The sequence below is a fragment of the Girardinichthys multiradiatus genome, chromosome 9, assembly GCF_021462225.1.
Source record: "Girardinichthys multiradiatus isolate DD_20200921_A chromosome 9, DD_fGirMul_XY1, whole genome shotgun sequence".
NCBI lineage: Eukaryota > Metazoa > Chordata > Actinopteri > Cyprinodontiformes > Goodeidae > Girardinichthys > Girardinichthys multiradiatus.
Genome location: NC_061802.1, coordinates 46,680,423 through 46,693,203, shown reverse-complemented (window position 1 = coordinate 46,693,203; position 12,781 = coordinate 46,680,423). Strand labels below are relative to the sequence as shown.

General features: G+C 41.4%; 1 protein-coding gene across 1 annotated transcript in view; it reads right to left on the bottom strand.

The window, feature by feature from the left end:
* Positions 1-12,781, bottom strand: part of LOC124873599 (cadherin-2-like) — a 185,445-nt gene that overhangs the window by 84,268 nt on the left and 88,396 nt on the right. The window contains exon 7 of the mRNA XM_047374346.1: positions 6,947-7,119. Coding sequence (XP_047230302.1) covers positions 6,947-7,119 — 173 coding nt within the window. The remainder of the gene's footprint in view (positions 1-6,946; positions 7,120-12,781) is intronic.

Genomic DNA, 12,781 nt, shown 5'->3' with positions numbered 1-12,781 from the left:
GATTAGCACTCCAAAACTTTGACAACCCAGGGTTCAGACCAGGAAGCAGGATCATAGTTTAACAATTTAATTCAGTTTTATTTATATAGCGCCAATTCACAACATGTCTTCTCAAGGCAATTTAGTCAATTCAATCGAATGATACAGATTTAAAGTCAGGTCCATATATTCCAATTAATCCTAACTATCAAATACTGCAGTCAGATTTAGTTTATTATTCAAATTGATTAAAACGGGAAATCTAGCAGATTGCATCCAGTCAGTGACTTGCATCATTCACTCCTCCATGATGAACATGTAGAGATAGTGGACAGTTGCTTGCATTGTGTCGTTGACTTTGCGGCAATCCCTCAGACTGAGCATGCATGTAATGACAGTGGAGAGGAAAACAACTTTTTAACAGGAAGAAACCTCCAGAACCAGGCTCAGAGTGAGCAGCCATCTGCCACGACCGACTGGGGGTTTGAGAGCAGAGACACAAAAGAAGCACAGAACCACTGATCCAGGAGTACCTACTCTATGTGGAAGAAAAGTGAAACATTAATGGTTATAGCTCGTTTTAAGGCATTGATCTAGGAGAGAAAGACAGCTAAGCAGATGAGCCAGTTTTCAAGTCTAGAGTATGAAAGACAGCAAATACAGTTAGTCACAGTAGAAGCTCAGCCAGTTGCTATGTCTGGGAGAGACAAGGTTAAACACTGTACTGTCACCCACCTAGTATTCATTTAAGACATTGTTTTGCCCATGGCTAAAATCTAATGAATGAAAAAGTAATCTAAATAGAGCAAAACATGAAAATTTCATTTAAAATAAACTTAGACTGAACAGAAAAATAAAACAATTAAATGTGGGTTATTGAACACAAGATCTCTCTCTTCAAAGACTCTTAGTTAATGACTTGATTTGTAATAATCAGACTGAATTATTTTGTCTCGCAGTAACCTTGCTGCAGCAATAAGATTATGTTAGTATATATGAGTCAACTCCTTTTCTAATCATTTAGTTTTCACATTTCCTAAAAAACATTACCCCCCATCTGTGAGAAGAAGAATTTCAAATTCTCCTTCTCACATATAAAGCCCTTAAAGCTATAGTAGGTAGCTTTTGTAAAAATGTATTCCGTACATATGAGTGAAAACTGTCACTGTGTCCTGACAGAATATGAGACAGATAATATGTGAAAAAATCAAGCTCCTCTGGCTCATCCAAGAGCAAGGAGGAATGTCTTAACAGTGTCAATTACACTCGTGTGGGGGTGAGGTGCCGATCATCCCCCTACCTGCACAGCATGTACCATCGTTTAAAATAGACATTGCCAGTGTGCTACAGCTATGCTAATGGCGGAGACACAACATAAAGTTACAAGAAAACTGAAAATTTCTTGAGTGGCAACTACTCAGAAGACAAACACAGGTGAACAGAAGAAGGTCAATGACGAAAAGCAAGCAGTGCGTTCATGGTAGGCTCTGCAGTTAACGCAGGAGCTGTGGAGGGAGGGCTGTAGCACAGCGAAGAACAGGGGGAGGGACCTCTAAAGTGTACTTGTTCAAAGTTTCAGGCTAAGTACAGGTTTTCTCAGAAGTCCCTACTGCAGCTTTAATAATCAAGCTCCATTATACTTAAGAGATCTGATTGTTTCGTTTGTTCCTAACAAAATACTCACTTCTCAGACTTCAGGTTTACTGGTGGTTTCTAGAATTTCTAAAAGTAGAATGAAAGACAAATCCTTTAGTTATCAGGCTCCTCTCCTGTGGAACCAACTCCCAGTTTTAGTCCGTGAGGCAGACACCCTGTTTACTCTTAGGACTAAGCATTCAACTTTCCTTTTTCATAAAACTTAGAGTGGCTAAAGTTATCGTGGGCTATCTCTAATGACCTCTTTCCATCACTCTGCTACATTCTCATACTACTCTTTAATTTTGTGTTATTTGCTGTTATTTCAACTTTTAACTTTATGTTCTCTCTCTGTTTTTTCTCTTCCTACAGCTACTAGCCTGGCTCTGTGTTTAGCTGTGACCTTCCTGGAGGGGGGCATCAGCTGAGCTAGTGCTGTCAACAACTTAATGTTCTTCTATAGATGATACACTTGGCCCTATCTTTCAGTTTTTAACCCTGTCTCTCTCCTAGACATAACTACTGGATGAGCTTTTACTGTGACTAACTGTGAAGCCACTGAAGGAGCTACTTGGTAGTTACTTTGTGACCCAGATCAGGTTTTACTGTGATGGCCCACAAATGGGCCAACAACACAATGTCCCCTTACTTGCCACTTCACCGGGGCACAGGACAGAGCTGCCCCCTGTTGCCTCTCTTATTAGCTATTCGAGCCTCTGGAACGTTGCTGTGCGTGGGGATGCTGAGATCGAGGGAATATAAAGGAGAGGCTGAGAGGATAAAGTTTCTCTTTAGAGAATTATATACAGCTAATTTTCTACCTCTGCTAACCAAAAGAAGATTTGAGTCGCTGGAACCTTCCAATATCACTCGGGGGTAGAAATAGTACAATAAAAATGAACACACTTCAAAATATTTTTATATGTTTTTCTTGTCATTGGACAAACTGGACTGGATGGTGGAGGGGGCCTCGGAAGGAGGGCCAGAAACAAAAACCAAAAACAACCCAAAAGTTCAGGCGGGCTACTATGAGATCGTCCAGAGCTGGCACAGAGTTCAGGCGGACAGCCGGAAGGTCGTCCCAAGCTGGCACAGAGTTCGGGAGGGCAACCAGGAAGCCGTCCCGTGCAGGAACAAAGTTCAGGCAGGAGCCAGGACCCTTGATGTAGAGACCTGGGCGGCTGGCAGCAGCGACGTCAACGAAGACCTAGACGCTGACAAAGAAGTAGGAACCTGGGCGGCCGGCGGCAGCGACAAAGGCAAAGATAAGGAGACTGATCTTGAGGCTGACAACGAAGTCGGCGAAGACATGGAGACCGGCAGAGACGTAGGAACCTTGGCAGTCGGCAAAGACGGCGACCTGGAGGCTGGCAGAGGTGTGGAGACCTTACCTGGCCGGCGAAGATGGGGACCTGGAGGCCAGCAGAGGCGTGGAGACCTGGGCAGCCTACAGCGGACGCGCAGCAGTCTGGGCAGCCAGCGGCGGTGACGAAGGTGAGGACCTGCAGACCAGTCATCCTTGATTCTCAACGCCTGGCGAACCCTTGGAGGCAGAGATGGTGCCTGGCGGAGGCAGGACCAGGAACAGGACCAGACAGCGGTTTGACCTTGAACTGCTCAGGAACAGGATCAGATAGCGGGTAGTCCTCGAACCCTTCATCGTCGAGTTTAGCGACCAGGACAAGGACAAGTTTCTCCTTGAACCGCTCGGGAACAGGAACACGCAGAGGTTCATCCTCAAACCGCTCAGTAGCAGTATAAGGTGATGGTTTCTCCTTGAACCGCTCAGGAGCAGGATCATGCAGAGGGTCGTCCTCAAACCGCTCAGCAGCAGGATCAGGCAGTGACCTCGAACCCCTCGTCACTGGATTCAGTGGCCAAGACGAGGACCAGTCTCTTCTTGAACCCCTGAAAGGCCTTGGAACCACAAACTGGAGGTTGGGTACCTCCATCCTCTCAGAGGCATCTGTCTGACCCACAGCAGAGACTGGAGCGTTTGGCTGACCCACAGGGTCGAGGCGTTGCTGAGACCCTTAGTGGCGTGAGCAGGACCTGAGGCGTCGCAGAGACCCTCAGAGGCGTCAGCCGGACCCCAGATCATTGCAGCCGAGGTGTCGGCCGGATCCCTGATGACTGGAGCTGAGGCGTCGGCTGGACCTCCGATGACTGGAGCCAAGGTGTTGGCCGGACCACTGATGACTGGAGCCGAGGCATCGGCCGGACCTCCGATGACTGGAGCCGAGGCGTCGGCCGGACCTCTGATGACTGGAGCCGAGGCCTTGACCGGACCTCCAATAGCTAGAGCCGAGGCGTCGGCAAGACCCGCGATGACTGGAGCTGAGGCGGCATGCCGGCGTCTGCTACGTGTAGAGGTGGTAGAACCAGATCCCTTTGCACTGGAGACATGATGTAGGCTGAGCTGCAGGACGGCTCTGGAGACTTGGCGTGAGCTGAGCTGTAGCGTCGCTCTGGAGACCTGATGTGGGCTGAGCTGTAGAAGCGCTATGGAGACCTGACATGGATGAAGGTGGCCGGTAATTCTCCTCCATCTCTCCTCTAACAAAGGAGAAGGACGTAAGTAACAGTCCTTCTAAAAAGCTTGAGTTTGTAATTCTCCAGCTCATCAGGCTTCGGAAATATGAACTGGAGACAGCAGAGAGGATGTCGCAGCAGGCCTGGGAGAAGGTGCTGTGGCAGACAAAGGGGTGGGAAAAATCGCTGCAGCTGTATCAGTGGTGGACAATGGAACCTCCTCCTCGCTGGCTGAAAGGCTGGAAGTCAAGTTAAAGTACAATAATATTTCTTATGCCCTAGGGACAATTAACATCCAGCAGCCAGCACCGCCAGCAGTAAAACACAAAGAGCTTGATCTTCAAAAGGTTTGCGTGTACAAAACTGCATGCAAACCTCTTTGCAACAGCAAAGCTGGTCTACAAACGGGGTGGTATTCGTATTGCATGTGCAAAATCAGTGCAACTGTGGGCGCAAACATTTTAGCTTGTCTGCCTTCATGAATATGCAAAATGTATGATAATGACCCAAACGCGCAAATCCATGGGAAGAGGATATGCAAATTTATATCACCCGCAATGCGATTTTCAAAGCCTGCAACGGTTTGCGGGTGACACTTTTGGGTGTGGATTTAGCATGTTTGAAATGGAGGCCCTAACTGGGACACAAAAATGTCTGCTGTCACTTTGGCCAGAAGTAGGCATAGATAGAATGACAGATGACAGGGAGAGAGAACATTCTGTACATGTGTCAACAGATTTGGGTTGTCAAAAATAAAAATATAAAAAATAGATGAGAATAGAGGATTCTATGTTGGATTATCTAAGCTCTGATTTGGAGCCAATCACAAACAAAAGCCATGATATTTCCTTATGGTAAAATTCCTTGCAACACTTCATTCAACATCATTCCAGTGTAATATTGCTTTCTGCGATCATCTGCTGAACGCGCACAAACCTGATCATGGCAAATTGCGTACATAACCGATCAAGCGCACACAGCCTGTAATCACACATCATGCGAAAGACCCACTGTGCTTTGATGTTGATAATATAATTAACAGGAAAGAACTAAAGACATTATATGGCAGATTCAATCCTTCATTTGCAAACTAGATGCTAAAATCCCTTCTTAGATGAAAAATCACCATTTTAAGGCAGCTTTTCCATGTGGTGACAGAGACCGTGTATGCTTCAATCTTGTCACTAAAACAAACACATTGACAGTAACATTATGTCATTGCAGGGCAATTGGAGCTGGATTAGTTTGATTACGTTGTTTAAATGTGAACACATGGCAGGGGAGGGTTTTGTTTATACAGTAAAGAAATTATTTTGTGTCACCAAAAAACTATTTAAACAATCAAACACGTATATTGTTAAAATATTGGCAAAACATACTAAACGAATTTAGTAAAATCATCGGAAAATAATTTATTTTTAGGTACATAAATGTTCGATGTAACTTTTTTGCAGGACAGTTATTTGACGCTATGTTTTGAAATTAGCAAAGCTAATACATACAAATTGCCAACTCCTACAACACACTATTTTAATGTTGCTAATATTACGTTCAGGCTTAAATAGTGTGGTTGATTATGATAAACTCCGAACTCTTTAAACATATACTCTCAAAAAAAAAACAACAGAACCTGGTGAAAAGAATTAAAAGGGAGACAAATTAATTAACAGACATATTTGTCTTTTATATTGTTAATATTGACTGGCCAATTTGTTGCGAGTTACATCGAGCAAGATAAGAGAAATAATCTCGTCAGGCCAGATGACAAACTTGCTGAGAGTAGCACAACAAAAGTTAACTAACTGTAACAGTCCAGAAAAGCAAGGGCGGAACGGAACAGAAGGAAAAAAATCATCAACTGGATCATTTATAATGATGCAGCGTAACAATCTCTGCATATTTCTATCAACACAGCAGAGGATTTGTTTGTTTTTCCTCTTGTTCCAGCCAGTGGCAGCCAGCCAGGAGCACATGCAATTTCCTCATTTAAATACGGCGGTCTGCACCTGTTTTACACCTACTATCTATTGCATGCGCAATCTTTGAAAACCGCAGGCAGCACGCCCACTTATTACATGTCCAATTTATTTATAGTACACGCAAATTAACACCCGCTATTTGAGATCTTTGAAGATCAGGCCCAAAGACAACAATTTTGCTGAACACCATGACAATTCCCAACCTTCTACAAGTTGAAAGACCAACCCATCCGATACAAGTAAAAGGTAATACAAACTCGATGGTACAAGAATAGAACGTTTTCATAAAAGTAGAATAAACACAGATAGGAAGACAGTCCCAGTTTTTGTAAAATCGATAACCATTTCTTTTGTCTTGGAAACATATATCTTTTAAAAGAAGGACTCACACCACTGAAATCCCTGACCACTGGCCCGTGATCAGGATCATTACTACTGAGAAGGGACAATAAAACAGACTCATCAGCAAACTTTAACGTAACGGTGCCCATGCACACCACACCAGGCTGGTATTGATAGAACAGTAACTGACAAAGACTGAGAGCTGTTTGGCTAGTAATGCCTGATAATCAGGTGGGTTCCAGACTTATTCATTTTAATGAAAAATCAGTAAGTTCATTAATAATTGCCCTTGCCATTAGTAGTTATTCATAGCCAAACCGACATATTGTTGCACAGCAGTCCTAATGGGGACAAAGTGAGTGGAGGTAAGCTGGGGTTTATTGTCAACAACGGAATATGAAATGGAAGTAAGAGATGAAAAAATTATTAATTGGACCAGATTCTTGCAAAACAGCAACTCAAAGATGAACCCAACATACCTCCCGGTCAAGGCCTGCAGCCACAGTGATGATGGCACCAGTTCTGTTGTTTATGGTAAACATATTGTACGATGGGCTTTGGGGATTCTGTGAAAGTATCTTGTATCGCAACATCCCATTGGGCGTTTTTGGGTCATCCTTGTCCACGGCTGTCACAGTCATTACATAGGATCCTGCAGGAAAACAGGTAGTAAGTAAAAACACAGAAAGTCAGGAACTTGTGTACGTGCCAGTAACATTCATGTTACAAAAAAATGTTTCATCTTAGTTTGTTGGCCTAATAAATAGGCCTGATTTGGGATAAATGTCAGAATCTAGTTCATCTATCCAACTAACATATATCCAGAAGTCTTAGAATTTTTTTTTTTTTACAAAGTAGCTATTGCACTGTGCTTTTTATTGAGATGAGGCTTTTATTACCCTTCTAAAAAAAACATGTTTACTTGTCTCACATTTTTCTATCATTACTGCAATAGACTTTACATCTAACACTATAACTAAAGAATACAGTCTAAAGAGATTTACTTTGGTTTGTGTATATTTTATTTGAGAAAAGCTTGTTCTGAATTTGAAGTAAAGTTAGTAAAGCTGGGATGTCCAAACTTGGCAGGACCAAAAGCCATAAAACAACAACAAAAGCCACATTTATAATAAAAATGGAAGTTTTGTTCAAACGGAAGTTAACCTAATACGTTAATTATGCCAAAAACTAAGTGAACGTGAGACAGCAGTGTTCGCAATCTAATCAATCAACACTCGACTCCATTGTAAGATGAAACACTACTCTAAGGCCCCATAGTCTGACACCCTTTCTGGTTTGTGAACGGTGCTACTTCCAGTTTGCATGTGCGCAGACAAAAACATGTCCAAGAGCAGCAAACAGAACTAAGAGCGGAGGAAGCTGCACAATTTGGAGATGTGAAGAAGGGGTCAAGTTGTCAAAAAAGCAGAGAAGCAAGTAAAACAATGATGTCAAATAATGTTTGGTAATGTTGGTATGTGCTTTTATGAAATGAGCTGAGTTTTGGGGATGACACAGGGACTCATGTCAAACTTCAGTATGTGTTTAAGGTAGTAATGTTGTCATGACAATAAGCTAAACAGATGCCATAGTAGCAATTATATAATAAGCATGTTTAGCCTAAATGATTTCTAGCCAGTTGTGTTAATGGCAAACATTGTAGAATAACCCCAAATGGACAGAGTATGGCAGAATTCTGAAACCGGACAATGACATTTCCTGACTGTGAAATGAGAGGTATCCAATCTGCTAGATAGTATTCTCAACATCCTGTTAGCGGGTGTAGCAGAATTGATTCAGTAAATACACAGACTGAAAGCTGCTTGTTGCGATATCAATATACATTCCAAAAGTTAATAAATGTGATAGTGAGTTTGGACCAGAATGAACACTGGTTAATCCTTTACCTGCTGAACAGAGCTCAGAGTAGAGAGGGATAAAAGAGTGATGACGAGTCAGGAGAGTCAACTGGACAAATTACACTTAAAGTTCAGATAATGCTATGTCTATACAGTCATCTTCTTTACCTGTTTATTTTTTTCACTTTGTTCCCATTAGCACTTATCATGTGGCAATTTAAGGTCACAAATAACCCTAATCTGTCTGTTTTGGAGCAAGAAGGAAGTGAGATATATGGATAGAGCCAAACAATATCTGCTGAGCACAGAGGGGCAATCATTGTCCTTGAATCTAGAGCTGCAAAATACATTGAATCACATTCTTCATTGCAATATCAATGTATTCAATATCACAATTATAGGGGATGCTTCTTCCACTGCAAACAGTGGAAAAAGTCAGGAAAATGGGTTAATCATAAACGATATTGTCATTGCAATGCTCAGTGATGGTATCACACTTGTTATAATTGCAGACTCCAGTCAAAAGGTAACCTGATATTTTATATTTAATTGTATTTATGCTACAACCTTCTAGAACACAAAAGAGAACGAAAAATTTTAAAACAGACCTGACAATGCAGTTGGGTGATATAGTGGTGCAATAATTACACAAAGTTGGCTCCTGGCCCAAACCACTTGTCTTAAGAATGTCCAACTCCCCCACTTCCCTGAGTCCGTGTGTGTGTTCTTGTATTTGAGGCAGAGAGAGGATTGTCAAAAGACTTTAACCAGCAAAGAGAGGTCATTTTTGGAAATGAGAATATTTTCCTGGTCCCCACTTTTTTCATTCTGTTTTTGGGTTAGGGGTTAGGTTTAGGACCAAGTAATGAATTGAGTTTAGGTTAGGGTTGGGTATGTACTGGTAATGGTTAGGTTTAGGGTTAGGCCATAGAAATAAATGGAAGTCAATGCAAAGTCCTTGTAAAGCTGGAAAGACAAGGATGTGTGTGTGTGTGTATGTGTGTGTGAGTGAGAGAGAAAGAGACCTCTCCAGTTACACCACTGCCTTCTTGTTCATAAACAAGCAGATTATCTTCATTTGTGACTCTAAATTATTTTAATCTATACGTGCAGTTGGGAACAATTCTGTGTCGAACCTCTAATGTAACTTGGCGGAATTGACACAGCTGCATTAACCTGAGAATGAATAACTGAAAAATGTAGTAATCCTAACTTCATTACTTTGTAGTTAGCAGTACCGGAATATACATGTTATAATAGTTTAAATGCTTTCAAATAAAAACAAAAAAAAACAAACTGTATGTGAGAACTATACTCGTGCGAGTATTGGTAGACATGTAGGATCAGGATGTGGACAAGAAAAACAATTTTTTTTTTTATTGCTAAACACTTATTTGGATTTGTCCCTTTGCAGGTTGTCTAGTAAATAATAATATCTTTAATTTTTTATTTTTGAAAACATCAAGTTGCCAGACAGAAAGCCTAAAGATGAGTAGACCATACACCCAGTTGTTTATCCAAATGGAGCAATAAAGAGTTTAATGAACTTTCCATCCATTTCTTCAGGACTTCTGTGGTGAACTTGGTCCCACATCCAACTCTGTAGAGAGACGTTCAAGAAGCAGGGACTGTCCTCCATGCTGGCTAACACAGCTGTTTCTGGACACTGACTAAAGGGGAAAAGCAACACTAAGCACCAGGCTTGCTGAAAACAACTGGGTCCTGTCATCGCTCCACTTTGGAGACAAAATGATCATTTTCAGCAGAGATAATGTGAACTCTGGGAAATTACATGAAGGAGCTGAACGCTGCGAGGGTGGACGTTTTAATCAGATTTTTTACACAATAGATACAAATCCCCATTCCTTGATTTTATCATTATCATTATATTAAATGTAACTCTCTGAGTCTGTTGAAAAACTACAACCTAAAATTATAGGCCCTGATATTTGGATTGTGTGTAGGTTGTATGTAGTCTTCTACAGCTGATAAATATTGTAGAGCAAAAGTCAAACCAGGGCCCACTCTGGAATTTGTCAAAGCATCTTCCTCTGGTTGTCTGCTGATGCTGTTATGAGGCTTTGAAGCTGGCCTATGGTATGTGTACATGCTGGAAATTCTCAAATTATCCCACTGAATCTGAAAGCAAAATTACAGAAAACACCCTGATTTATTAAGCAACACATTGACATGTTGCTCTCTGTTTCACATTCTAAGCATATCTCCATCCTAGATACACAGAGATACATAAAAAGAGAATGTAATGGGGATTCTTGGAGTAGGACCCACATGCAAATAGACAGGCAGAGGCAGTATATAAAAAATAATAAAACTAACTTTCAAAACGCAATACTCACTGGATGGTTGGAGGAGAACAAAACATGATCGTGGACGAAAAACAGGCATGGAATCTGGTAGGCAAAATTGCGGGCATTGAAATGGAACAGAAACAGTACAATCCAGCAAGGAACAATAGGAAACCAGGAACTTCAATTGGTAAAATAACAGGGTATGGACTAAATGAGAGGGTGCAAGTGTGCAGGATCTACCTAATTACTGAAGGTGAAGACTGATAGTCATGAAAGGAGCTGAACAAGAAAACCTAGAGAAACAATCTACCAAAACAAACAGGAATAAACTCTGAGGGCCTGATCTTCATAAGGTTTGCGAATACAAAACCAGACGCCAACCTGTTTGCATCCGCAAAGCTGATCTACAAACGAGGTGCTAATTGGATTGCGTGTGTAAAATCAGACGAGAAGGAGGCATAGACAGAACGACAGATGACAGGGAGACATAATCTGTACATGTGTCAACAGATTTGGGTGTGAAAAATAAAAATAATAAAAATGGATGAGAATAGAGGACTCTATTGCCCATTTTCCACTGGCTCGTTTTAGCCGGTGTGGCTCCGCTCCACTCTGTTTCATTCTACTCGCTTTCGCTCTACTCAGTACGGTATCAGTTGTGTTTCCACTGGCCCGCTGATGGCTGAAGCTATGGTGGATGAAGCTCTGCCCCCAGCCAGTGTAGTGCTCTGTGCTGCTATTAACGTTACTGTGTTACATTGTCACATTAAAGTAATCTGCGTGAGATGATAAAAAAATAAACAGAAAACAAAAACACAAACACAAATAAACACAAATAAAGTCTCTTTTATTGTATATGCAAGGATGTCCTATATGTGTTTTTTCATTTATAAAATAATCCACTGGGATAATTATCTGGACAACAGCCCAGCCAGAACAAACAAAAGCCATGACATGTCTCCTATGATAAAACTCCTTGTGATCATTTTTACTTGGGTCTGGATCCTTCCAGTGCACCTTTGCTGCTGAACACGCACAAACCTGATCATGGCGAAGTGCGCACATAACTGATCAAGCGCGCACAGCGTGTTAACTGTAATTGCACATCATGTAAAGGACCCACTGTGCTGTGATGTTGATAATATAAATAAGAGGTTGGAAATAAAGTCATTATAAGGCAGACTTAATTTGCAAACTGGATGCTAAAAATCCCTTCTTAGCAGGTGAAAAATCACCATTTTAAGGTTGCTTTCCATGTGGTAGAAAGAGTGCATGCTTTAACCTCGTCACTCAACAAAACAGTTATTGTGGATTATTGAGTTATTGCAGAGCAATCGGAGCTGGATCAGTTTGGTTACGTTGTTCAAATGTGAACCTATGTCAGGGGTGGATTTTGTGTCACCAAAAACTATTTATACAGTCAAACTCATTGTATATCTTTAAAACATTGGCAAAACAAACTAAACAAATTCAGGAAAATCATTGGAAAGTACGTTATTTATACGTACATAAATGTTCAGTTTAAATTCTGTGCAGGACAGTGATGTGACGTTATGTTTTAAAATTGGGAAAGCTATAATATACAGATAGCCAACTCTTACAACAAACTACATTCATGTTACTAATATTACTTTTAGGCTTGAATATTTTAGCTGTTTATGATAAACTCTAAATGTTTCAAACACATACACTAAAAAAAACAAAGAACACGGTGAGTCTCCGAAAAGAATTAAAAGATCAAGGGAGACATAGCTCTAATAAATTAATTAACAGACATGTCTGTCTTTTATATTGTTACAATTGATTGGCCAATTTGTTGTGAGTTACGTCGAGCAAGACAGTTAACAAGCTGTGCGCGATCCGGTGGTGTTGTCAGCCTAAACCAGCTGCTCCGTGTGTGCACCAATGGCGGAGGGCGCCCACCACTCAGCTCTGCCCTCCTACGCAATAGCCTGTTATCCAATATTTTTATTAAAGGCGATGCAGAATGTAGTCCTTGCCTCAGTGGGTCCGTCCAGACCCCAAACATAAAGCTGTGAATAGTGACTACAAAAGTTGACTAACTGTAACAGTACAGAAAAGCAGGAGCAGAACAAAACAGAGGGAAAGATCAGTAACTGGATCATTTATAATTATGAAGCTCAAC